Source organism: Oncorhynchus clarkii, chromosome 21 (assembly GCF_045791955.1).
Source record: "Oncorhynchus clarkii lewisi isolate Uvic-CL-2024 chromosome 21, UVic_Ocla_1.0, whole genome shotgun sequence".
NCBI lineage: Eukaryota > Metazoa > Chordata > Actinopteri > Salmoniformes > Salmonidae > Oncorhynchus > Oncorhynchus clarkii.
The window spans coordinates 12,613,230-12,638,117 of record NC_092167.1 but is presented as its reverse complement, the minus strand read 5'-3'; the positions used below and the strand labels follow the sequence as shown (position 1 = coordinate 12,638,117).

General features: G+C 42.4%; 1 protein-coding gene across 11 annotated transcripts in view; it reads left to right on the top strand.

Moving 5' to 3' along the window:
- LOC139378561 (myosin-binding protein C, slow-type-like) overlaps nt 1-24,888 on the top strand; it is a 37,859-nt gene that overhangs the window by 2,286 nt on the left and 10,685 nt on the right. For 2 of the 11 annotated variants that reach the window (XM_071120837.1, XM_071120841.1), the window contains exons 2-21: nt 3,839-3,862; nt 5,193-5,270; nt 9,539-9,733; nt 10,485-10,847; nt 11,929-11,979; nt 13,882-13,923; nt 14,533-14,574; nt 15,525-15,635; nt 15,949-16,097; nt 16,199-16,316; nt 16,419-16,467; nt 17,257-17,313; nt 19,399-19,562; nt 19,715-19,847; nt 23,052-23,176; nt 23,342-23,447; nt 23,742-23,908; nt 24,035-24,200; nt 24,466-24,572; nt 24,665-24,801. In XM_071120837.1, coding sequence (XP_070976938.1) covers nt 3,839-3,862; nt 5,193-5,270; nt 9,539-9,733; nt 10,485-10,847; nt 11,929-11,979; nt 13,882-13,923; nt 14,533-14,574; nt 15,525-15,635; nt 15,949-16,097; nt 16,199-16,316; nt 16,419-16,467; nt 17,257-17,313; nt 19,399-19,562; nt 19,715-19,847; nt 23,052-23,176; nt 23,342-23,447; nt 23,742-23,908; nt 24,035-24,200; nt 24,466-24,572; nt 24,665-24,801 — 2,384 coding nt within the window. The remainder of the gene's footprint in view (nt 1-3,838; nt 3,863-5,192; nt 5,271-9,538; nt 9,734-10,484; nt 10,848-11,928; nt 11,980-13,881; nt 13,924-14,532; nt 14,575-15,524; nt 15,636-15,948; nt 16,098-16,198; nt 16,317-16,418; nt 16,468-17,256; nt 17,314-19,398; nt 19,563-19,714; nt 19,848-23,051; nt 23,177-23,341; nt 23,448-23,741; nt 23,909-24,034; nt 24,201-24,465; nt 24,573-24,664; nt 24,802-24,888) is intronic. The other 9 variants (XM_071120839.1, XM_071120838.1, XM_071120840.1 and 6 more) reach the window with 9 other exon arrangements.

The following is a 24,888-nucleotide window of genomic DNA, read 5'->3' as shown; positions in this document are numbered from 1 at the left end:
CTCTCTCTTGTGCTCTCACCACCCGCCATTGTCACACCATCATTTTAGATGATGATTCACTCAGGGCACTAAGGAGTCAGACGTACGGTCATTAAAACTCCCATCCAGAGTCAAATGACCAGCATCATCCACTACACCCACTGTGCCTGCTCTCAGCAAAAGTTTTGGGTTTCAGTGGGAAGAAAGCCCACATCCTCACCTCTGTATATTTACAACCGCTCAGCCCCCATCATTCTCCCTGCTCCGTTACCTCAGACAGCATGGTCGTCGCTTTCCGAATACCACTCCACATAAATCAAGCCCTTAGGTAAACAACACAGGGAGACCCTGTTGGCTGCTAATCACCAAACCACAGCCCCACATCCACACTGAGGTCGTCAGCAGTTCCTTTCTGTGGCCTTTTCACTTCTAGCAGCACTCATTCTCAGCGCTCCTAGGAATCAAGAGTTTGTCATTCTGCAACGAACGAACACTATCCCTTATGTGGACCGCCGGTCCGACTGACACACAATAGTCACAAAGAAGGGGTGTTGATAAAAGGTGTGCATTCAAAAGTTCTGGTGTCTATATTAAGAAGAGACGGCAGCTTGGCTCTCTTTGGGATCACCATGAGCCCATCTGTCTGCACAGCAGCAAGGGCGACAGCTGAACATACCTGCAGCGTGATCAGCTGCACTGGGGAGTTCACTGAGGTGAAACAAAACCTTTCTCTGCGCTCATGATCTCCACGAGGAGACAAATAATGCCTCCCTGTAGTGCACATTGATGTGTGTGTTTGTGAGACCCTATAGGATTCTGATGTGATGAGCCAACGCCAAGTTTTTGGTGAGGTGTGTCAATGTCTAAATCTGAACTGGAGTGTCCGGTAGGAATCACAAAGGAGTGGCTGGACAACAGGGGTTTTGGCTGTGTTGCAGACTGGAGAGTAGAGTGGTTGGGAAGTCATTATGGGTCTAATAGTGTATGGACTTTGGATTACAGTATGTACAGTATTACTGTAATTAAGCACACAGGGATTTAGGAATGAAAGATGGATGGGAGTTACTGTATATTAAAAAGACAGAGGAAATTGTCAAAGGCAATAGATGTGAAGAGAGAGGGGAGAGGACAGAGAAGTCACAATGGGGCATGGCAGACAGTCTTACAGAGAGAGAGAGACAGGAATGGCACTGTAATGCACAGTATTTCTCCAGATCATTAACAAAGGACCCGTCGTGCCTGGCACAGTGCAGCGTGGCAAGGCTGGCAACCCTGCAGAATTCACAGGCTGTTGTGCCAGGCCTAGTGCTCATCGCTGAGTGCCACTCTGTGGAAATGGACAGGCTAGCAACAGAGCTATGGAAGTACACTGTCATCACCTTCCAAAAATTCCCCCTACACCCCCTCTCTTTTTCCTCTCCTTCCCTTACTCAGTCAGCGTCCGTGTCCGAAATCTGGCTTGCCTACTACTTACTTAAACTGCGTTCTGTGTACTAATCGTACTACATACTATTTAGCACGCACTGTTTAGTAAAAAGTATGCAGTATGCCACGGCCGAAATGTACTACTTTTGGTCCGTTCAAGACAACTGGGAATACGGAAACAAAACAAGGTCAGACTGGGAAAAATCAGAACGTCGGTGATCTTCAGAGCAGAGAAGTCAAAGCTCAAAGTTGATGCCTTTCTGACTTGTAATTCCGAGTGGGATGACCGTTCAAAAATTATTTTCCCAATCGTAGCAGTTTCTTTCCCCCCAAGTTCCCCGCTGTCTTGAAAGCACCGTCAGTTACATCTTCATATGAACCGGAAATGATCATCTGTAGACCCACCCAGTGACCTTTCCGTGTTGTTGTTTTGGGTTTACGTTTGCTAAAAAGTTAGCATTTGGAACAATGTATTTGGAGTAAATTTAGGTGTACCGTAGGCCTATGCATGTATTAATGGAAGAGTCACCTGAAGCTTGAAAGTAATGACAGATGCAGTAGAGGAATGCAGTACTGAGGCAGATGGCTCGTAATGAGGACGACTGGCTACTACTCGGGTGGTGAGATTTCTGGCACCCAGAGCTGCTGAGGCATCACTCAAGTGGGTGCTATACATTGTGAAGGAAGTCCAGTAGCTACCCGACTCCCAGAGCAGCCCACAACAAGATCGTCATCAGACTCCATCTTCATCAACCATGTCCCTGACCACCTTCCTCTGATCAAGCCATGAACTGTCCCTCCACCTTTGGAGGATACATGCACTCAGACTTGGTTGACCTAGCTAACTAAAGCTAGGCTACTCATGATCTATTGCTTCTTTGTTTTTTACTTTTGATGCCCTTTGAGATTATGAAAGCGCTATTGAAATGTAATCAATTATTATACAAAATATGGTTTATTTAGTTTAGTAGAGCAAAAAGCTCTGATGAAGGCCAAGAGACCGACACGTAAGCTTCAATAAAAAAGTGCTACTAGCGAGAGCAGTGTGCAGGTTTATTTTTTCATCATAAACAACAGTGATACTAGTGAGAGCAGTGTGCAGGTTTCTCTTTTCATAATAAACAACAGTGATACTGGCGAGAGCAGTGTGTGGGTTTCCCTTATCTTTCAACTTATCAATTGTTACCATGCACCTGGAACTTAACTCCTGAAAAATATGGAAAAGTATAGCTTTCAGCATCAAACATATTACATGTCAAAGCCTGTAAAAGGTATTATGCCAATTGCAGTATATTTCTCTGGAATACTTGCACTTTTCTGAAATGTATATCGTCACACTTACAGAACATCAATGTGCCGGTGAAGCATAGGAAATAGACGTGTTGTTGCGGACACGGCATTCGGGTATTTAGACACGGCCACTCTCATTTTTCCTTTTGTCAATGACTAAGACTCCACCATTCTAAAATCATCCTATCTACTTTGTGTGATGCCAGTAAAATGCCTGTGTTTTCTTGTACTGTATGCAAATGTGAGTGGTATAACCGTGGTTATCAGGCTCAAGATATACTTCTGTTATTATTGATGCCAAAGTCCCTGTGGATTGATATCGGTCTTGGGGTAAGTGCTCTTCTTGTACCCTCTATCTGTCACTGTCTGCTGGGGTCTCCATGTCTGTGTTTGCCTGTTACTGTGTAATCCATCCTCAGTCTACCAGGCTAATGTGACGATTGGGTGGAATCCCCTTTACTCCAGTCTGCATATTGACACATGACATGAGAATGGAACTTTGTGAAACTTGCATTGACTTTCAATAGGAAGAGGAAAGAGGAAGAACCACTGTGTTGCGCAAAAGTGGAGATTTTCAATCTAACCTTCTGGTAAGGACCAGACGAGAACACACGTGACTCTGTTTCACTAGCCCATTAATAACACACAAGGTAAACGTTCAAACCCGATAGGCTAGGGCGTACCAAGGGATGTATAGAGACGTTGATCCACTGAGGCCTAGCTTTAGGTCCCTTTAATAGGTTTAGATTGTAGTGTTCAAATAGGTGCCATGACCCGCTGTGCAGGTTTGATCAGTCCAGACAGTGCAGAGTTCAAACAACATGTGTCAATTGGTACCTTTTATAATCAGTTACTACTATATAGTGTCCAGACACAAGGTGCTGTGCACCCCAGGGATGATGTGGCTCACTGGGGACATAAGACATAGGCTTATAGCAGTAGCATCCTAGTCATGATACTATACATTAAACTGTGTAACATGTATACATCCAACCTTCTCAATACTTTTAGAAAAATGGTCACATGCTGCTTTGATGTGTCCACTTACAGTATCAATATTTTGATAGTTGCTGTGGCGCGCAACAAATTTACTAAATCAAAAATGCCCACTTTTGAATTGTTCTCTTTTGTCTCTGTTTTGCAGATGAGACACCCAATGGTGAAAAAGGTCAGTAAAGGGTGATGCCGAACAATGTTCTTTCACCTCACACAGCACTGGCTTTGAGCAGAGAAGTTGGTATGAGAGAATTATTATGGTAAACATTGGTTATGTCATGCAGGAGAGAATGTATCCCATATTAGGTTGGCAGTTTTGGTCTATTGGATGGTAGAAACCATGTTTGTGCAAATGTGAAATCACATTAAGGTACGACTGAGGCTGTATGTGATGTGACTACTCCACCTCGACTTCAGTGTGAATGTGGAAACACGGTCGCTGGTTTAAACACTGTAAAAGTGTAAATGTCTACATGTCCTTGGCAATATAACTGTTGTATTGCTGTGGCTCAGTGGTCAGTGGTGACGACCGAGTGGTCAGAATCTACACATTCCCCCGGCGGACCGGCTGATCCAGGCCTGTTGATTCAGCTGACGCTCCTGCCCCCCCATGTGACCAGGGCGCTGGCATGTTATTGGCCGCCTGCCAGCACCAGGCTTTGACCTTGGGAGCAGCGTCTTGGGCCTGGGGCTTCGTACAGTGGGGGGAATAGCTCTGCTCACACACAGGTTTAGGCTAAATGTATCCCTGGCCGGGCACTGATTTGATTTTACGTACTTCTCTGAAAGTATTAAATCGTAATTGTGCCATAAATATCGCAATTGTGCTTCAGAATGAGAATTGTCTCAGATTTGATAGTGTAGTTTAAAGTCAAAAGTAAGAATACTCTAGAAAAATTTGGACAAAATTAATTCTGAATAAACCTGTCATACAGTAAGTGAAGGACACATTTGAACCCTGTAATGTATTTCATCCATCAACTTTTGGGCGGCAGGTAGCCTAGAACGTTGGGCCAGTAACCGAAAGGTTGCTGAATCGAATCCCAGAGCTGACAAGGTAAAAATCTGTCGTTCTGCCCCTGAACAAGGCAGTTAACCCACTGTTCCGAGGCCGTCATTGTATATAAGAATTTGTTCTTAACTGACTTGCCTAGTTAAGTAAAGGTTACATTTTCAAAAATTTAAAAAACATTTAAACATTCCCTCAAGCACACCAAAACAATGAATCTGGTTCAGCCAAATGGCTGTAAAAAATCTTGAAGGGAAAATTTGTTAATCTACACTCAGAAAATATCCCACTTGATATTGTGCATGCATATGTACGAATGAATTCAGTGGATTTACTGTATGTGTGACTGAGTGGAAAATGGCGAGGGAGGTCGGGCATACAGTGAGTTAGTATGCCCATTGGTGTGAGAGTGATTATGTTAAAGACTAGGTGTGGAGACTTTGCGCTATTAAATGCAGCTCTTCCATCCCTGCTATATTTGTCACATACTCAGAGAGTGTTGCCACAGACAGTAGTGAGGCGCCAATGCCCACACCTGAGATATCCCTCGAGGTCTCACCTCCACCCCCAGGTGGGTAACCATGCACTGGTGTCATGCCCCTCTTTTCTCCCCTTCCCCACTCTTCCCAGGTGATTAATTTGCACACCACACTGATAACACGCGTGTTTGTTGTTGTGTGTCCACCGTTTTTGTTTTTCTTGTTTTGTAATGAGATTTCTCACTGTTCCTCGACGACACACACGTTCACATGCAAACATAACGCATATAAGTCAAAATAGTCTATGTGCGATCCGAATAAATCAACTTCCTGATAAACAGCACATATGATGCACATAATTCTGTAGTTGCACTGCTGCTACTGTAACACACTCCCGTGCTCACGTTGCTGTGATGCTTTGTCCCCAATACTGGCTTGTGCTTGTTCTACCAAGTGTGTGTGTGTGTGTGTGTGTGTGTGTGTGTGTGTGTGTGTGTGTGTGTGTGTGTGTGTGTGTGTGTGTGTGTGTGTGTGTGTGTGTGTGTGTGTATATGAGGTACTGAAGTATTGTATTGGAATATGGAATCATCCACAGGAAGTACATTCATTGTGAATGAGGAAGTATAGGTTTAATTGTTACATTCAGCAGGTAGCCATCATTAGACTTATAATAGATTCCGTTGACCATGTCACGTTCAAATTTCTGGGAACTGTTATGATTTGCTATGTGAAATAATGAAAATCGTTTTTTTAGAGCTTGTGGTACATTGCAATTAAGTCTTGTACAAGCTTGCTGAATAAGTAAAACTATACTTCCTTGAAGCCTCCAGGACTACCTGACCAGACTACCTGTGTGTGTGTGTGTGTATATGGGGAGAACAAGTATTTGATACACTGCCGATTTTGCAGGTTATCAAATACTTGTTCTCCCCATATACACACACACACACACAGTGGGGAGAACAAATATTTGATACACTGCCGATTTTTGCAGGTTTTCCTACTTACAAAGCATGTAGAGGTCTATAATTTTTTATTATAGGTACACTTCAACTGTGAGAGGCGGAATCTAAAACAAAAATCCAGAAAATCACATTGTATGATTTATAAGTAATTCATTTGCATTTTATTGCATGACATAAGTATTTGATCACCTACAAACCAGCAAGAATTCCGGCTCTCACAGACCTGTTAGGTTTTCTTTAAGAATCTCTCCTGTTCTCCACTCATTACCTGTAACTGCACCTGTTTGAACTCGTTACCTGTATAAAAGACACCTGTCCACACACTCAATCAAACAGACTCCAACCTCTCCACAAAGGCCAAGACCAGAAGGCTGTGTAAGGACATCAGGGATAAAATTGTAAACCTGCACAAGGCTGGGATGGGCTACAGGACAATAGGCAAGCAGCTTGGTGAGAAGGCAACAATTATTAGAAAATGGAAGAAGTTCAAGATGACGGTCAATCACCCTCGGTCTGGGGCTCCATGCAAGATCTCACCTCGTGGGGCATCAATGATCATGAGGAAGGTGAGGGATCAGCCCAGAACTACACGGCAGGACCTGGTCAATGACCTGAAGAGAGCTGGGACCACAGTCTCAAAGAAAACCATTAGTAACACACTACGCCGTCATGGATTAAAATCCTGCAGCGCACGCAAGGTCCCCCTGCTCAAGCCAGAGCATGTCCAGGCCCATCTGAAGTTTGCCAATGACCATCTGGATGATCCAGAGGAGGAATGGGAGAAGGTCATGTGGTCTGATGAGACAAAAATATAGCTTTTTGGTCTAAACTCCACTCGCTGTGTTTGGAGGAAGAAGAAGGACAACCCCAAGAACACCATCCCAACCGTGAAGCATGGAGGTGGAAACATCATTCTTTGGGATGCTTTTCTGCAAAGGGGACAGGATGACTGCACCGTATTGTGGGGAGGATGGATGGGGCCATGTATCGCGAGATCTTGGCCAACAACCTCCTTCCCTCAGTAAGAGCATTGAAGATGGGTCGTGGCTGGGTCTTCCAGCATGACAACGACCTGAAACACACAGCCAGGGAAACTAAGAAGTGGCTCCGTAAGAAGCATCTCAAGGTCCTGGAGTGGCCTAGCCAGTCTCCAGACCTGAACCCAATAGAAAATCTTTGGAGGGAGCTGAAAGTCCGTATTTCCGAGCGACAGCCCCGAAACCTGAAGGATCTGGAGAGGGTCTGTATGGAGGAGTGGGCCAAAATCCCTGCTGCAGTGTGTGCAAACCTGGTCAAGAACTACAGGAAACGTATGATCTCTGTAATTGCAAACAAAGGTTTCTGTACCAAATATTAAGTTCTGCTTTTCTTATGTATCAAATACTTATGTCATGAAATAAAATGCAAATTAATTACTTAAAAATCATACAATGTGATTTTCTGGATTTTTGTTTTAGATTCCGTCTCTCATAGTTGAAGTGTACCTATGATAGAAATTACAGACCTCTGTCCTACTTGCTTTGTAAGTAGGAAAACCTGCAAAATCGGCAGTGTATCAAATACTTGTTCTCCCCACTGTGTGTGTGTGTGTGTGTGTATATATATATATATATATATATATATATATATATATATATATATATATACAGTGCCTTGCGAAAGTATTCGGCCCCCTTGAACTTTGCGACCTTTTGCCACATTTCAGGCTTCAAACATAAAGATATAAAACTGTATTTTTTTGTGAAGAATCAACAACAAGTGGGACACAATCATGAAGTGGAACGACATTTATTAGATATTTCAAACTTTTTTTTAACAAATCAAAAACTGAAAAATGGGCATGCAAAATTATTCAGCCCCCTTAAGTTAATACTTTGTAGCGCCACCTTTTGCTGCGATTACAGCTGTAAGTCGCTTGGGGTATGTCTATCAGTTTTGCACATCGAGAGACTGAATTTTTTTCCCATTCCTCCTTGCAAAACAGCTCGAGCTCAGTGAGGTTGGATGGAGAGCATTTGTGAACAGCAGTTGTCAGTTCTTTCCACAGATTTTCGATTGGATTCAGGTCTGGACTTTGACTTGGCCATTCTAACACCTGGATATGTTTATTTTTGAACCATTCCATTGTAGATTTTGCTTTATGTTTTGGATCATTGTCTTGTTGGAAGACAAATCTCCGTCCCAGTCTCAGGTCTTTTGCAGACTCCATCAGGTTTTCTTCCAGAATGGTCCTGTATTTGGCTCCATCCATCTTCCCATCAATTTTAACCATCTTCCCTGTCCCTGCTGAAGAAAAGCAGGCCCAAACCATGATGCTGCCACCACCATGTTTGACAGTGGGGATGTTGTGTTCAGCTGTGTTGCTTTTACGCCAAACATAACGTTTTGCATTGTTGCAAAAAAGTTCAATTTTGATTTCATCTGACCAGAGCACCTTCTTCCACATGTTTGGTGTGTCTCCCAGGTGGCTTGTGGCAAACTTTAAACGACACTTTTTATGGATATCTTTAAGAAATGGCTTTCTTCTTGCCACTCCTCCATAAAGGCCAGATTTGTGCAATATACGACTGATTGTTGTCCTATGGACAGAGTCTCCCACCTCAGCTGTAGATCTCTGCAGTTCATCCAGAGTGATCATGGGCCTCTTGGCTGCATCTCTGATCAGTCTTCTCCTTGTATGAGCTGAAAGTTTAGAGGGACGGCCAGGTCTTGGTAGATTTGCAGTGGTCTGATACTCCTTCCATTTCAATATTATCGCTTGCACAGTGCTCCTTGGGATGTTTAAAGCTTGGGAAATCTTTTTGTATCCAAATCCGGCTTTAAACTTCTTCACAACAGTATCTCGGACCTGCCTGTTGTGTTCCTTGTTCTTCATGATGCTCTCTGTGCTTTTGACGGACCTCTGAGACTATCACAGTGCAGGTGCATTTATACGGAGACTTGATTACACACAGGTGGATTGTATTTATCATCATTAGTCATTTAGGTCAACATTGGATCATTCAGAGATCCTCACTGAACTTCTGGAGAGTGTTTGCTGCACTGAAAGTAAAGGGGCTGAATAATTTTGCACGCCCAATTTTTCAGTTTTTGATGTGTTAAAAAAGTTTGAAATATCCAATAAATGTCGTTCCACTTCATGATTGTGTCCCACTTGTTGTTGATTCTTCACAAAAAAATACAGTTTTCTATCTTTATGTTTGAAGCCTGAAATGTGGCAAAAGGTCGCAAAGTTCAAGGGGGCCGAATACTTTCGCAAGGCACTGTATATATATAATGTATGTATGTGTGTGTGTGTATGTATATATATATATATATACTGCAGTTTTGAGAGGCTGCCAGTGCTTTTGCTCAAGGCATGCTGCTCCAGCCTGGCACTGTTATCTGCTGTACAGAACAACCGGTAGAGACTGAGGGGAAGGATCCACAGCCCATAGAGGTGATTAAGCCTGTACAGCCAGAACCAGTAGAGAATGGGTCTAAAGAACCAGAACCAGAGGCGGTTGTGGTCAGGGCTAAAGAGCAAGTCGAGTCTGTGAACTCTGAAGTAAAGGAGGAGGCCCAGTCCCCTTGCTCACCCCCACTGCCTGGTAAGTCAAATTCACTCAGTCTCAAGCCATTCACAGTAAAAGCGCATGCTGTTTACTATAACGGAAGGCCCAGCGTTTTTCCTGATCAGGTCATGTGGTTAGGAAAAACTCCAGGCCATACTCATAAATAGTAACAAGCGCGTCCGTTCAGTTGTCCCACTCTCAAACCATTGATTGAAGCAGTTTGACTCTAGTCTGTAATAGAGTTAGATCCATAGTGCTGGTCTTTGCAAAGGCCCTTTATCTTCTCCCAATAGATCATATGGGCCAAAGTTCCATTCAAATCAGGCAATGGACTGATAGAATCTGTATGAATCAGGGTTTTATTTGGATTGAAGCGCTGTTTGTAATGACAGACAGAGACACCTTTTGCCTCAATGGCTGCTATGACCCAATGTGATGAACTTCATTGGCATTTACACAACAACAGCCATACATTGGTTCATGCTTTGCTTTCTGCAGATTGTTGACTAGTGCATTTTTATATACAGTAAGTTCAAATTCTTCTAAGACGAAAGTGCCCCCAAAGTCGTGTCTGATAGCTTTGTCATGGTTAAACAGCACATATAGGCTACTTGTAAATGCAGCGTGTCTGCTGTGTGCACAGTTCAGTACGACAACTTTACGGCACATACAGTTGGAGTTAGCCGTTTGTTTGTATTAGAAATTGATGACTGAAAGAAACTTAGTACTGTGTGAGTGGAGGAGATGGACGGTAACTTTAATCTGTGAGAGCCTTGTCCCAATTCAGCAACCGTGAAGGAGGAAGCAGAGCCAGTTGTTACGGAGGTTAACCAACCGCCAGAGCCTGTTGTTACAGTGGTTACCCCACCACCACCCCCACCTCCAGAACGAGTTGTTACAGATGTTACCCAACCGCCAGAGCCTGTTGTTACAGTGGTTACCCCACCACCACATCCAGAACCAGTTGTTACGGAGGTTACCCAACTGCCAGAGCCTGTTGTTACAGTGGTTACCCCACCACCACAACCAGTTGTTACGGAGGTTACCCAACCACCAGAGCCTGTTGTTACATTGGTTACCCCACCACCACCACCCCCACCTCCAGAACCAGTTGTTACGGTGCAGGTTACCCCACCCCCACCTCCAGCAGGTCTGGAAGAGTGTGTGTGTCTGTGCAAATGCACGAACATGTGTATGTGCATATGCAAGAACGTGTGTGTGTATATAGGTAGGCTACGTTTATGTGCGTATGCACAAACATGTGTTGATGTGTGTATGTTTGTGTGTGTATTATTGTGTGCGTTGCGTGTGTGTTTTCTGTGTCTATTCCTCTCAGTACAGTTTGCAAACTGTTTATAGCTGAGGGTCTAGGTTTCATAGTGAGGCTATACTGTAGCAACAAGCACAGTGCTGTTGACAGCCGCAGCAGCAGCTGCTGATCTAGACGTATGGAAGGTTATATCTCTCCGCAGTTGGCACTCATCACTCAGCATTGCTCCAGTGCCTTTTTACCACAACAAAGGTCAGTTTCATATGTACCTTCTGTTTTGCTCAACCCCCACCCCCCTTGAACGCTCTCTCTATCACACCCTTATTTTTAAGAAATAGCACCCCTTGTGTGGACTTCCGGTAATACCGTATACCCCGGTGTGGTACAGAAACAGGATGAAAATCTGGATACCGCCCAACACTACTCTCTATAACGTCTCTGGAGGTGGAGCTGAGCTCAGTTACTCTTTTGATCGACAACAAGTTTCTAAGTAACAGGGCTTATCTTGGATAGTTAGGTCTTTAATCTTTCATATCCCTTGTGGACATTCGTGTGTTCTTCTGGCCGCTGCTTGTCAACTTCAATCTCTCTCTTCCTCTCACAGTGCTTCTCACTTGCGCTTCCAGCTTTCCTAAACCAAGCTTGTGGTGTTACGCATAATTCCTTTATCTTACGTACACGTGTGATCTCTTACATCACCGTCCACTCCCATCTCATAGATACTGGTGTGATCTCTCACAGGACACGCTTCGATCTCACGATCAACACGTTTGTGGTCTCATACACTTCATCTATCCATTTCAAAGACATGCATATGTGGTGGTGTTGTGTCGTGTCGGTCCCATGTTCTGTCTTGTCTTGCATGCTTTGTCTTGTGGCTTGTCTTGTTGGCCTGCCTTGCCGGTGATGGACTTGGAGCTTTTTGATAGGTGGGTCTGTGTCAATCACACCTTTATTGCAGATAAAGATGATGACGCTACAACCAACACCCCATCACCACCGCCCCCACCAGGTTGGTAACCATGACAAACCATCCTCATTTCTCCCCCCTTTCCCATCTTGTCAAGTCGGTTACCATGGAGACTCCACTATAGGACAGGGCTCCCATCAACACCCCAAAAGTACATTTTGCAGGAGACAGTTACTGTGGGGAAGACCTGATATACCTATATTCCTGATATGCGTTTAATACTGGCACATGGCATTTTGCTGGTTAGAATATTCAGGATCAGCTCCTAAACTATTGTAATATATGTTTGTGCATATCACATATGTTGTTTACATGCATGCCAATTCAAAAATGACAAAGTATAATTCCTACAAGCACACAAACCTTTATTTATTATAATACTCAAATAAAGGTATGGATGTGAAGATCACATCTGACATGTATACTGTATATATACACACACACAATGCCTTCAGAAAGTATTCACACACCTTGACTTTTTCTACATTTTGTTGTCTTACCGCCTGAATTTAAAATGGATTAAATTGAGATTTTGTGTCACTGGCCTATACACAATGATGTCAAAGTTGAATGATGTTTTTTGAAATGTTTACAAATTACTTAAAAATGAAAAACTGAAATATCTTGAGTCAATAAGTATTCAACCACTTTGTCATGGAAAGCCCAAATAAGTTCAGGAGTAAGAATGTGCCTAACAAGTCACATAAGAAGTTGCAGGGAGTCGCTCTGTGTGTAATGACAGTGTTTAACATGATTTTTGAATGACTACCTCATCTCTGTACCCAACCATGCAATTATCTTTAAGGTCCCTCAGTCCAGCAGCGAATTTCAAACACAGATTCAGCTACAAAGACCAGGGAGGTTTTCCAATACCTTACAAAGAAGGGCACCTATTAGATGGGTAAAAAAAGACTGAATATCCTTTTTAGCATGGTGAAGTTACTAATTACACTTTGGATGGTGTATCAATAGTGCACTGTCGCTACAAAGATACAGGCGTCCTTCCTAACTCAGTTGCCCGGTGAGAAAGGAAACCGCTCAGGGATTTCACCATGAGGCCAATGGTAACTTTAAAACAGTTACAGAGTTGAATGGCTGTGATAGGAAAAAATGGAGGATGAATCAACACCATTGTAGTTACTCCACAATACTAACATAAATGACAGAGTGAAAAGAAGGAAGCCTGTACATAATAAAAATATATTCCAAAACACGCATCCTGTTTGCAATAAGGGAGTAAAGTAAAACTGTTAAACATGTGGCAAAGACTAGGGAGGTTTTTTTTAAGGATAAAAAGAAACGGAATAGAGCTAAACACAGGCAAAATCCTAGAGGAAAACCTGGTTCAGTCTGCTTTCCAACAGATACTGGGAGACAAATGCACCTTTCAGCAGGACAATAACCTAAAACACAAGGCCAAACATACACTGGAGTTGTTTTCACTTTGTCATTATGAGGTATTGTGTGTAGATGGGTGAGAGGGGAAAAAACTATTTAATCCATTTTGAATTTAGGCTGTAACACAACAAAATGTGGAATAAGTCAAGGGGTGTGAAAACTTTCTGAAGGCTTGGAATATACACACCAGTACCATTCATGCCACGTATGCTCATCATGTATACTGTATGTATATTATATGTTATGTGTGTATATATATGATGATATTATACATGTTTTGGTTTGTCCTAGACCTCAATTATGTTGATACCATACCGGTTCTCTTGTCTTGAATTGTGTTATATTAATTCATTGGAAATTGTTGGTATAAGTAATTGGAGGTTTCATTTAATATTTTTTCTGATTACAAGGCCATGAGGACAATTTGTCATACTACTTTTGTGAATCATCACAAAGAGTCAATCGAAATATTCCTCACCAGAGTCAAATCAATTGACTAGTTAAAAACACAAATTAATACCAGTAATGCTATGCTTTCTTTCACAGAGGATGCCAATACAGCCAAGAAACTGTCTATTGAGCTGCCTAGTAAGATCTTTCTGTTAATCCTACAACTATAGCTCTGACCAAACTAGTCGTTTTGATCAGAATGTTACAACTGCCTGGATGTAGGAAACATGTTCGGAGACATGTTTATTTCTAGAAGGTGTTTTGTGTGATTTTTTTTAAGTTAGTTATTTTTCCAACCTTAGATTGTCAACAGTGCAAAAACACCATAATAGATTTTTATGAAAAATAAATGATAAGAATTTAAAGATTTTAAGGGTCTCCTTTTCTGCAATTTTCTGTCTGGCACATGCATGTTAGACATTTATGTCAACACATTTGGAATTCTGATCGTAATGCAAAAATACAGTTTGTATAAAACTTTATTTTAAGAAATACAAAGGCATGAAAGAAGATTCAAAACTGATTCTCCTCACTGGTGAAACCTAACAATATACAACAATGTACATAGTTACAGCTTTTGATTGGCAGATTGCATCATTATGTCAGAATTCGTCAGGGCTCAGCTTGCTTAATGTTCGATGTCTTGTATTGCTTGCTGGTCCTGAATGTTTGTGTGTGCTTGCTTCTGTGGACTTTACAGTACTATTTCTTATAATATGCTGTAAATTTCTCTCTGTCTTTGTTCAGATGATAGCGTCCATGTGTCAGCCATGGGGAGAAAAGACTCAGGTAATACTATGTAACAAAAGCCGTAATAACCATCCTATTAGAAGGTTAGTTTTCAGTAGCAGAGCTCCAGAATAGCAGTATCCTCTCTGGAGCAAGCCCACTCACGAATAGTGTTAGTCTCTTAGCTGGCTCTTTTCATTTTCCCCGATTAGCTGTTCCAATGGGACCTGGCTTGGCATTCTTTAAAAGCTCAGGTTCATTTGGACTATGATCTGCTCCATGAAAAATACTGGTTTCCTAAAATGTCATAGTTCAACTGCCACGTTCCTCTCCAATGCTTGTAGGAAGCTATGGGGCTTCTCAACATCTTTATATTTTTCAAACATCATGGGATAATGAATGACATTTCACGTAAGTAAGAAGTCAATTAAATGACTAAGTGACCTAGTTGAATGTTAGTCTTTGAGTCAGAGATGACGTAAACTGGGTGAGGGTAGCTAGGTCTTTGCAGTAGGTAGCGAGGGGTGGGGCTGAAGGAACTCCCTGTGTAGGTCTGTCTATAGTAGTTTCATCACATGTTGGGCATGGCGACTGCTGACATAAGTCCTAGTCCACTCAGATCTCAAAGAAGACCGGAGCATTTAGAAATGGAAGAACGTATCAAACGATACACTTTTGCACACAGCAAAGGTGTCCCCTCCGATATGGTATTCATTCAAAACCCGTAACGCTTTTCCCAGTACAGGTATTTGTTCTATGTTCCATGTTCTTATGCTTTCCATGTTGTAAAATGTTATGCTTTCCATGTTGCAGCTGCCATGAACAGCTGAGGAACCGTGTGAATGTATTTCTGTCTGTCTATCTACCTTTGGAAGTATATCACTTTCAGATGAATACAGAGAAGTGTGCTGACAGATTGTTGAAGCCATTGAGTACAGTATACAAGGAGTGTGTTGGTCTGTTGGTGTTGATGGTGTGATGGTGTGTGTCCGTCTCTCCTGATCGAACAGTGTGGTCTCTGGGAGAGGGACAGGCTCCAGAGGACCTTGACAAGCCCGTAGACACCCCACCGCTGTCCAGCCTGCTCATAGAAAGACCCCAGGGCGGATCCATCACTGTGGGTGAGTGCCTGCTGAGTGAGCTCTCCTCTCACAGCTGCTGTAGACCAGAGATGATATACTCATAGAGACATTTTAAAACCCTTACATGTATTATATTTGTACTGGTCAAGGTCTTTTAGATTTGTCTCTCTACCTTGTTATGATGAAAGATAGCCTCTCTCTCTCTGCCTCTCTCTCTCCTTCTCTGCCTCTCTCTCACTATTGTATTTAATTCTCTCCAAGAGAAGGAACCTCTGGCAACCATGTGTAGTACATCTTTCCACCTCAAAGGCTATTCCCACCATGGACATGCTGTGTTTTACATGTTCACAAGGTGGAGACATCTCCTTTGTTGCCAAGGTGGAGGCCCAAGACCTGCTCCGTAAACCCACCATCAAGTGGTTCAAAGGGAAATGGATGGACCTGGCCAGCAAGACCGGAAAGCACTTGCAACTGAAAGAAACCTTTGACCGACGCACCAAGGTAGACACCCTCCCATGTATAGCTCTATGTACTGTATGTTAACACACACACGCACATTGGTCCCCTAGCTGTCCTTCCAATACCTATGTATCACCCTGCAGATTCACACATTTGAGATGCATATCATCAAGGCCAAAGACAACTATGCTGGAAACTACAGGTGTGAGGTCACCTACAAGGACAAATTTGACAGCTGCTCTTTTGACCTGGAAGTGAAAGGTTTGTTGCACTGTTCGAGTCTCAGTCATACAGCAAAGAACACACACTGAAACACGAGCAATAATACAATATACTGTGTTATTGTTTTGCATTGTCTTTCAGAACTGGAACAGTCACAGAGTGTTGATATTCGATCAGCTTTCAAAAGAAGGTAATGAGAGCAACACAATCTGACCTCGTTATTTAGATTTTTTTAAACAGACAGTTAGTAGACTGGTTTTCAGAGTCAACAAAAGAGTGATATTTTTACAGTTAGTGGTTAGATTGAGCATTTGACTAATGCATATCCTTTTTTTCTCATAATGATAAATATGACAATAGTAACATTAAACACAAACTTCACTGGTTTCGAGCAAGATTCAATACACATGGCAAATAAACCTGAAAATGTACATTTGAACATCAGATACATGGGACATTGTGGCTCAGTAGGAAAACCATGGCTCTTATCACAAACCAACATGAGAACATAGTGTCTGAAACATAATGACCATGAAATCAGATGTGATTAACCTTTATTAAGGTCATTACCAATCAACGTGTTGAACAGCACAAAGGCCAATGCTTGCATTTGAAACTCCCTCCCAACAATGTGTCAGAAAGCAACGCAAAACATCCCAGCCCCATAGCATTATCCCAACGTAGCTGCTCAGTGATGCTCCTGCAACACAGCAGAAACATTGTGGAAATGTTTTCATATGCTGGTAGGGATCGCTCTCGATACTCCTTACACAAACCAGTTCATTAGAAGCATTTAATTGGAAATGAACCGAAAGGGTTTTTGTGTAAGCCACCAATCATGTGTTAGTCTGAACCTAATGCATTTGATTGAAGTCAGTAGCCGCTGCTTTGCGTTGTTCTTTTAGCATTGTTTATCTAGTTGCCTGTTACTGTTTCTACTCTGATTAAATCTCCATTAATCTCTTCTTGTTAACAACAGCAGTGAAGGACACGAGGATGCAGGGGATCTTGACTTTAGTGGTCTTCTTAAACATAGGTGAGAGTCACTGCCCGTCCTCAAGGGGACATTCTTATTTTTGTATTTTTTTTACAATGCCCTTGTTTTGGGTGTTTACCTCTTTTCTCTTTATTTTTTATTTTGCCCCAGCAACCACCATTAAATCTTTGACCCTCTTTTGACTCTTTTTTGTTATCACATGGTATATATATGCATTACAATAGAGCATAATATATTAAAGAGTGCAGTATATTAGTTAGAACATAGGTGAAGTACCATGTACTGTAAGAGTACATCATTTCATTCATATCAGGAGTTACAGTGAATCGCATATACTATCTAGTGCACTATCTACTCTCACATATTGATAACTGTATTTTTGAGTTTCTTTTTTCGTTTGTAAATACAAATCTACATTTTTTTCTTGGTTCAGACAACAGCATGTTTTTTTCAATGTACTGCAATGAGTACAATAGACCTAATCAGACCGTGACACTTCACTGAGGTAAAATTACACATTTATTTGGGCTTGTCTCTTCTTCTTCCCTACACATTCAGAAACCAAAGGTTAGTAGAGAGAATAACCTAGGTAATTAAACGATTAGACCTTACTGCGGGGTAAGTACTATAATCCTGTAGCGTCCCCAGCATGGAATGTAGCTCTAGGATCTGGAACAAGCAAGAGTGTTGGCCTACTGTAGCAAGGTAACACTTCATTTACAGCCGACATTCTCAAATGCGCCATTAACAATCAGTAAGGATAGAAATGGACTTTGCATCATAAAGTCTCTCTACTGTTGGGGATGACCACTTTTTTGATCAACAGTAGAGTACAGTAATATTGTGTTTATGAGGCCAAAGGACTCCCATTTCGGATCATTAGTGAGCTGCTCGTGGATCATTTATGAATGATGCTGTGAAATAGTGTTATCGCTACAATGTCATTTTATTTCAACTTAGAAATACAAGGCACATATCACAATGTTTATTTCAGTATACACAGTAATTGCCTGAAAATAAACAAGAAGAGAGATGCATAAGAATGAAATAATAATTCCATGCTTTTTTACCTCCAAAGCTTTCCGACATTTGGGAAAATGTCCATGAAAGAACGGACTGATTGAATGATCTTTATTTAGCTGCCTAATGGATCTACTCACGCCCAGGGCAACATGCTTATTAACCTGGATCTCACAGATCTAACATCCCCTATGGACGCCTAGCCTTCCATCTCTAACACGGTCAGAGCGCCTCTGTAGTGGTGATGAGTGAACATACTGAGACACAAGGCAAAGGGATGGGCAATGTGAATAGAAAGAGAAGGAATGTAGACTTAATCAGCAGCACATCTTGGAGTAAGATCTCCCTATATTCCTGCATGCAGCACCTAGATCAGTAGTTCTTTCCCAAATTGTTTCATTCTGTTTACCCCCCCTTCCCCAAGGAACAAAAGTAGCCTAATAGCATTAGTTTATGACCTTTTTACTGTTATTCATTAATACAGCACTGGCTAAAATGTATTTTCTCTTGCAAAATCTCACCCTAAAGGCAAGTAACAATGTCCAGACTTAAAGAACTCAACCCTGGTCAAAACCCCTACCTGAAACATATTCAACTCCCTTGTAATAATCTGATCCCTCTACTTGCCTCAGCAGTAAAACCTTTCCTATAGGATATAATAGACTAGCCACCCCCTCTCCTCCTGTAACACCCCATCCAGAGATGATGTCAAAGGACAGGTACAAGGCTTCAGACCACGCCCATCCCTTTGTGTGACATGTCCTGAGGAACTCTGTAGGGAGAGTGAGAAGGGAGGGAGAGAACGTGTGTCTGATATAAGGAGAGAGAAGAAGAGAAATGACTAGAAACACAGCAGATCAGTAGCATAGCGGAGGGAAAACACTCTTGAAAACTAATTTAGTAGGTAGTCCCTATCTACAGTAGATACAACACAGAGTAGTCTTCCTTCAGCGCAGTCACTGCCCCTTTTATAGTATCCTCTCCCCTTTCCAGAACCTCCTTCCCCACCCAATACCCCCCATAGGGATCAGTTCCTCAGGACACGTCGCGATAGCCCAGAGCGTGGCCCCAGCCCTCACACCCTCCCCTCGTGTCCTGCCCCAGGGAGCCCAAGCAGGATGAGACCCCCGAAGTGGACGTGTGGGAGATCCTGAAGTCGGCCAGGCCAGACCAGTACGAGAAGATCGCCTTTGAGTACGGCATAACAGACCTGCGGGGTCTGCTCAAGAGGTTGAAGAAGACCAAGAAAGAGGAGAAGAAGAGTGAAGGTGCTGAATTGACTGTTTGTCCATGTGACTGTGTGTCACTGTTGGGATTATGATGCACTAATCTGTGATTATTCAGGGGAAAGGCACACATTTCACTGGTTTTCTATAGGATGCATAACCATTGTCATGGGATATTGTCTTTTTTGACAAAGCTTTTGCCAAGAAGTTGGATCCAGCATACCAGGCTGACAAAGGAGGGAAGATCCGCTTAATGGTGGATCTTGCAGACCCCACAGTAGAGCTGAAATGGTACAAGAACGGCCAGGAGATCCGTCCAACTCCAAAGTATGTCAAGCTTTTTCTTCTTTCTCCATGTGTTAGTCTTCTGTATGTTTTTTTTCTCAATTTCGTCTTCTCACAAATGAAAGGCATTTTTGGGAGTTCCTCATAAAATGTGTTTCATTCGTGATTTGGTCCTCATTGCCAGTCCCCTGGCACTTGTAGTTTTTATCTGTTCCTTGTCTCTCAGCATTGAAAAGCAATGGTTCACATGCTAGTGTTTCTGATGGTCTCGCGGTGTACACAAGCAAGCAAGGACGCATACACCCAAACTTCAAAACATCAAAACACACATTGTTTTACACCAATAATTGCTTTCACATAATGACACACACATACAGCCCTGTGTGACCCTGTTATGAACAGGGTCTACTGCCTCAGACCTTGTAAACCAGGGACAAGTCTGACCCTACATGCCCTTCACACCCATACAGAGCTCCCATTGTGCCCAGACACACACACAGCTACATGACCAGCCCAGATCTCTGCACTGTAAACCATTGCCAGCTGATGCCCAGTGAACAAATAACATTCTCTCAACACTAATGTGGTGTTGATAAGATACCACCTGCATCTCACCAACGCATCAAGAACGTTATTTGTTTGCTGGGCAGTGCGTGGCACTGAGCTACATTTGAGTGGAAATGCACTGTTTGATGTTTTAAATAATGGTCCTTTGCTATTAACTACAGGTCCTTCTCTGTACAGGGAAATGGCAGTACCTTCTCCACAGGTCTTTAACTGACTCTGGCTTTGTAACAGTCAATGGATGATCTATTATTTTGATAGCTGTGTACCCCACCAATGTTAGTGTACCATAAATATAATATGGCGTAGTTTAAGTGTATTGATCTTACCACATCGTTTTATCAACCTGTCAATAATGGGAATGTATAACGAAAAGTGACTATTTTCTTACCTCTCTCTGGAAATCATTTGTATAATTAAGTGATAATGCCCGAGAAGCCAGTGTTTCGAGGATATATTAGCACGGGTGTTGTGCAAACCATGCCAATATATCCTCCAAACACCGGCTTCGAGGGCATTATCACTTTTATACAATGGGTTACCAACCTATTCAAATAATGATTGACATAATTTCCTTTTCAACTTTATTTTGATGAATTTATTCATACTATTTCATCCTTCCACAATATATAATCCCAACACAAATCTAGGGTTGCTACCCAAGCCGGCTGGTCGTTCGTTCTATTGGTTCGGTTGCCAGAAACGCGACCCAGTTGATCGGTCTTTTTGTTCTGTATCTATGGACGTGACCCAGTTGTTCGTTCTAAATGTTCCATTGCCATACTGTCTGGCAACGTTCTTATCCCTTGCTTGCTAACTAGCCAACTACGGCTAACTTACTGTCACGTCAAACAGGGCAGTCAGAATAACATCAAAGTAGCTGCATTTGCATTTGTTTAAGCTGTTTTCTAGTGACATTTATTTGGATACATCCATAACACTGAGCTAATGAGGCGCGATTTCGCCTGGAATTGAAAATGTGCTCTCTCGTCAGGCCACTTGTTCAGAGGAGCTAGCCAACAACAGACTGCAAACTAGCTGCACTTCATTGACATTTCTTTGTATACATCCATAAAAATTATGCCAGCTAATTCATGATTTCAACTGGCTAAGAAACGCTGCCTGCCTGTCTCTCTTGTCTCGACTCGTTCATTACTATGCGACAACTGGAGATTGTTTCAATATTCAAATTCTATGTCGCAAATGTCGGAGAGACAGTATGGTTTATACACATCTCTGCTGTTAAAAACTAAATGTTAGTCTAAAAGAAATGTGAGATAATGTCTAGATGCTTTTTATAGTGGAGATCAAATTTATAAAGTGCCTGGCTGGGCTGATGAGACAGCGGATTGCGCAGTCAGATGGAACAGTTAACAAATTCCATCACATGAAACAAAATTCTCTGGTCTGATGAAACCAAGATTGAACTCTTTGGCCTGAATGCCAAGGTTGCAAGAAAAATACATATTTTCAACTTTGACTTTCACCCAAAACAAACGCAGATTGGATGTCGGGCATAATCTTATTTTCAACATCTGTTCAACAACATTTTGCTAGGTAGGATAGCCCAATGTCAAAACACAGTTTGAACGTGTCCAAATCGATAACCAATATGCAGAAAACTTCAACATAAAATGTAGTAAAATGACAAACATGCCACAACAATAATCATATTTGGCCGTTGGTAACTTGTGGAATAGACACCGGCTGGAATTAGACTCACCCGTGTGTATTAACAGTAGTTATACAATACTTTTGAAAGTTAATCTCATCACTCAATCTAACATCTGTATTACTCAATGTTACAAGACCTCTATGTACCCTCAAAAAGTGTGTACTTAGATTCTAAAAAGGGAAGGGTCAATCTCAGGCTTCTCTCTCAGTAGAGGTTGTTCAAAGCCAAGCCGAGTTAAAGCCATCTGGGAGGTTATTGCAGTTTTCTGTGCCCTGGTCTCCGGTGGTGTATTTCCCAGGATTCCCTGTTATGAAGATCTCTCTCTCTCTCTCCCTCTCAATTTTTTGTAACACTATTGGCTGTTACAGCCCCCTCCTCTAGCCTTCTGTCCTACCTGTCTGTCCTACCTGTCTGTCTGTCCTACCTTTCTGTCTGTCCTACCTGTCTGTCTGTCCTATCTGTCTGTCTGTCTGTCCATGCCATGCCATGCCATGGTGCTCATCCTTTTTCTCTGCTATAACTACTTCTTCCTCTGGCTCCATTCCGGCTCCACTGCTGACCTTAAGTCAAAGGAAGTAAGTCCACCCGTCCTACATCCCTGACCTCTGGTGTGACCCCATCCCTCTGTCTACTCTATTCCTCTGGGTGTGCACTGACAACCCACGCTGATGCATGTTGGGATGTGTTTGTTTGTGAATGGGGGCGGGTCTCTGTATATGAATTTGGCTGTATATCTTCACATTACAATGACTTCAATGACAAAGGTTTTTGATTAATAAACTAGCACAACTTTTCTTTAAAAAATAATAAAATACTACATCTATTTCTGCTTTTGGAAGACACAAGTAAGCAAAGGCAACTGTCTGTAGCTCAGTGGATGATATGAAGTCTTGAAATAATTGGCATTCACAAGCATATATGGTATACTATAACTTTATCTCCAAGCACATATAGTCATAGTATGTGGATATCCAGTGATTTGATTGATTGATGCACTTGCTGCATAGGTTTATCTTTGAGCAAAAGGGCACGCAGCGGATCCTGGTCATCAACAATTGCGGCCTGAATGATGATGCTGCTTATTCCGTAGCTGCGGGAGAAGAGAAGTGCACCACAGAGCTGTTTGTCAAAGGTAACCCTCTCCACTCGATCATCCTTCTCTCTTCATTTTAATGTCTCTTTGAGGTATTAGTGGGACCAGAATGTGGTCTCTACACAATTTCACACTCCACTGTTTCTAATTATATTGATGCCTGCCCCTCTATGATTTTATGATTTGTATCTTACCTTTCTGCAGAGTTACCAGTGAAGATTACTAAAGAGATTGAGGCGGTGAAAACGACAGTGAACGAGAGGATTGAGTTGGAGTGTGAAGTGTCTGAAGAAGGAGCTCAAGTAAAATGGTAGGGCCATGTCAACTTATTGTGTGTGTGTGTGTGTGTGTGTGTTTTTTCCCTTTGTGTGTGTGTGTGTATGCTTGTGTATTTTTCCCATATATATATATATATATATATATATATATATATATATATATATATATATATATATATATATATATATATATATGTATGTGTGTGTGTGTGTGTGTGTGTGTGTGTGTGTGTGTGTGTGTGTGTGTGTGTGTGTTTTCCCTTGTGTCCTTTGTGTGTGTGTGTGTGAGTGCCTCTGAGCCTCTAACCTTTCGTCTTCCCCCTCAGGTGTAAGAATGGCGTGGAGGTACCGACCGGGCCCCGGTCACGCTACCGTGTCAAGTCTGAGGGGCTGAAACACTGGCTAATCATTGACGATGCCTCAAAGGAGGACACTGGAACCTTCTCCCTAATGGCCTCTGGGGGCACCTCTGAAGCCAAAGTCCAGGTTGAATGTGTGTATTTCACTTCCCTCTCTTTTCCTCACACTTTCTCTCTTACCTAGAAACTGTAGATCAACTATATTGATGACTATTTTTACTTTTTTCTATCCTCTTTCTTTCTGTTCTTCCCTTCATCAGTGAAGCCACTGAAGATTATTCAGGATTTGCAGGACATGACAGTGCTTTTGGGCCAGCCGCTGAAGATGCACTGTGAGATCTTCCCTGGGAATGTTCCAGGTCGCTGGTACAGGAACGGACAGTTGATCCAGTCCAACGACCGCATCAACATCCTGCAAAGAGCCAAGTACGTCACCTCCCTCCCACTCGCCCATCTCCTCAGCCCCATACCTGTGTTCATGGGGGTTTCATACCTGGTCAAGTCGCAGAGGCAAAAATTCTGGGCCCAAATCATGATTCATCATTAGGCCCATGTAACCTGAGCAAGAAAAACTCAGGGTCTTAGCCCTTCCCTCTGTCCTCCTGCTGGTCTCTAGTGTATTTTTCATATTGTTTAAGCTGTCTTCTCAGGAGCAAGCCTACAGTATTCACTTGTTTTCTTGTTTTGACAGGAACCACCGATTAGAAATTGTGAACAGCACCATTCACGATGCCGGGGATTATACCTTTGTGCCAGAGGGATACTCTCAGAGCCTCTGTGCCAAAATTCATATCGTTGGTACAGTCATTTTAATGATACAAAACCATCCGTGGGTTGATAGGAATATTATAGAGCACTTACTTGTTTTCTTTCTTGTCCCGTTCCTACAGATCCTCCCAGGGTGCACCTGGAGAGCTTGAACTTCCCTGACAACACAGTGACCATTGTGGCAGGAAATAAACTCCGTGTGGAGATCCCCATCAGTGGAGAACCAGCACCCAGAGTGGTGTGGATGAAGGGAGAGAGGGTGAGTGCTGACCTGGGTCAAAATAGGCTTCATTGTGCTTAATTGTTGTCGGAAGTAAAGTATACAGTCGTGGCCAAAAGTCTTGAG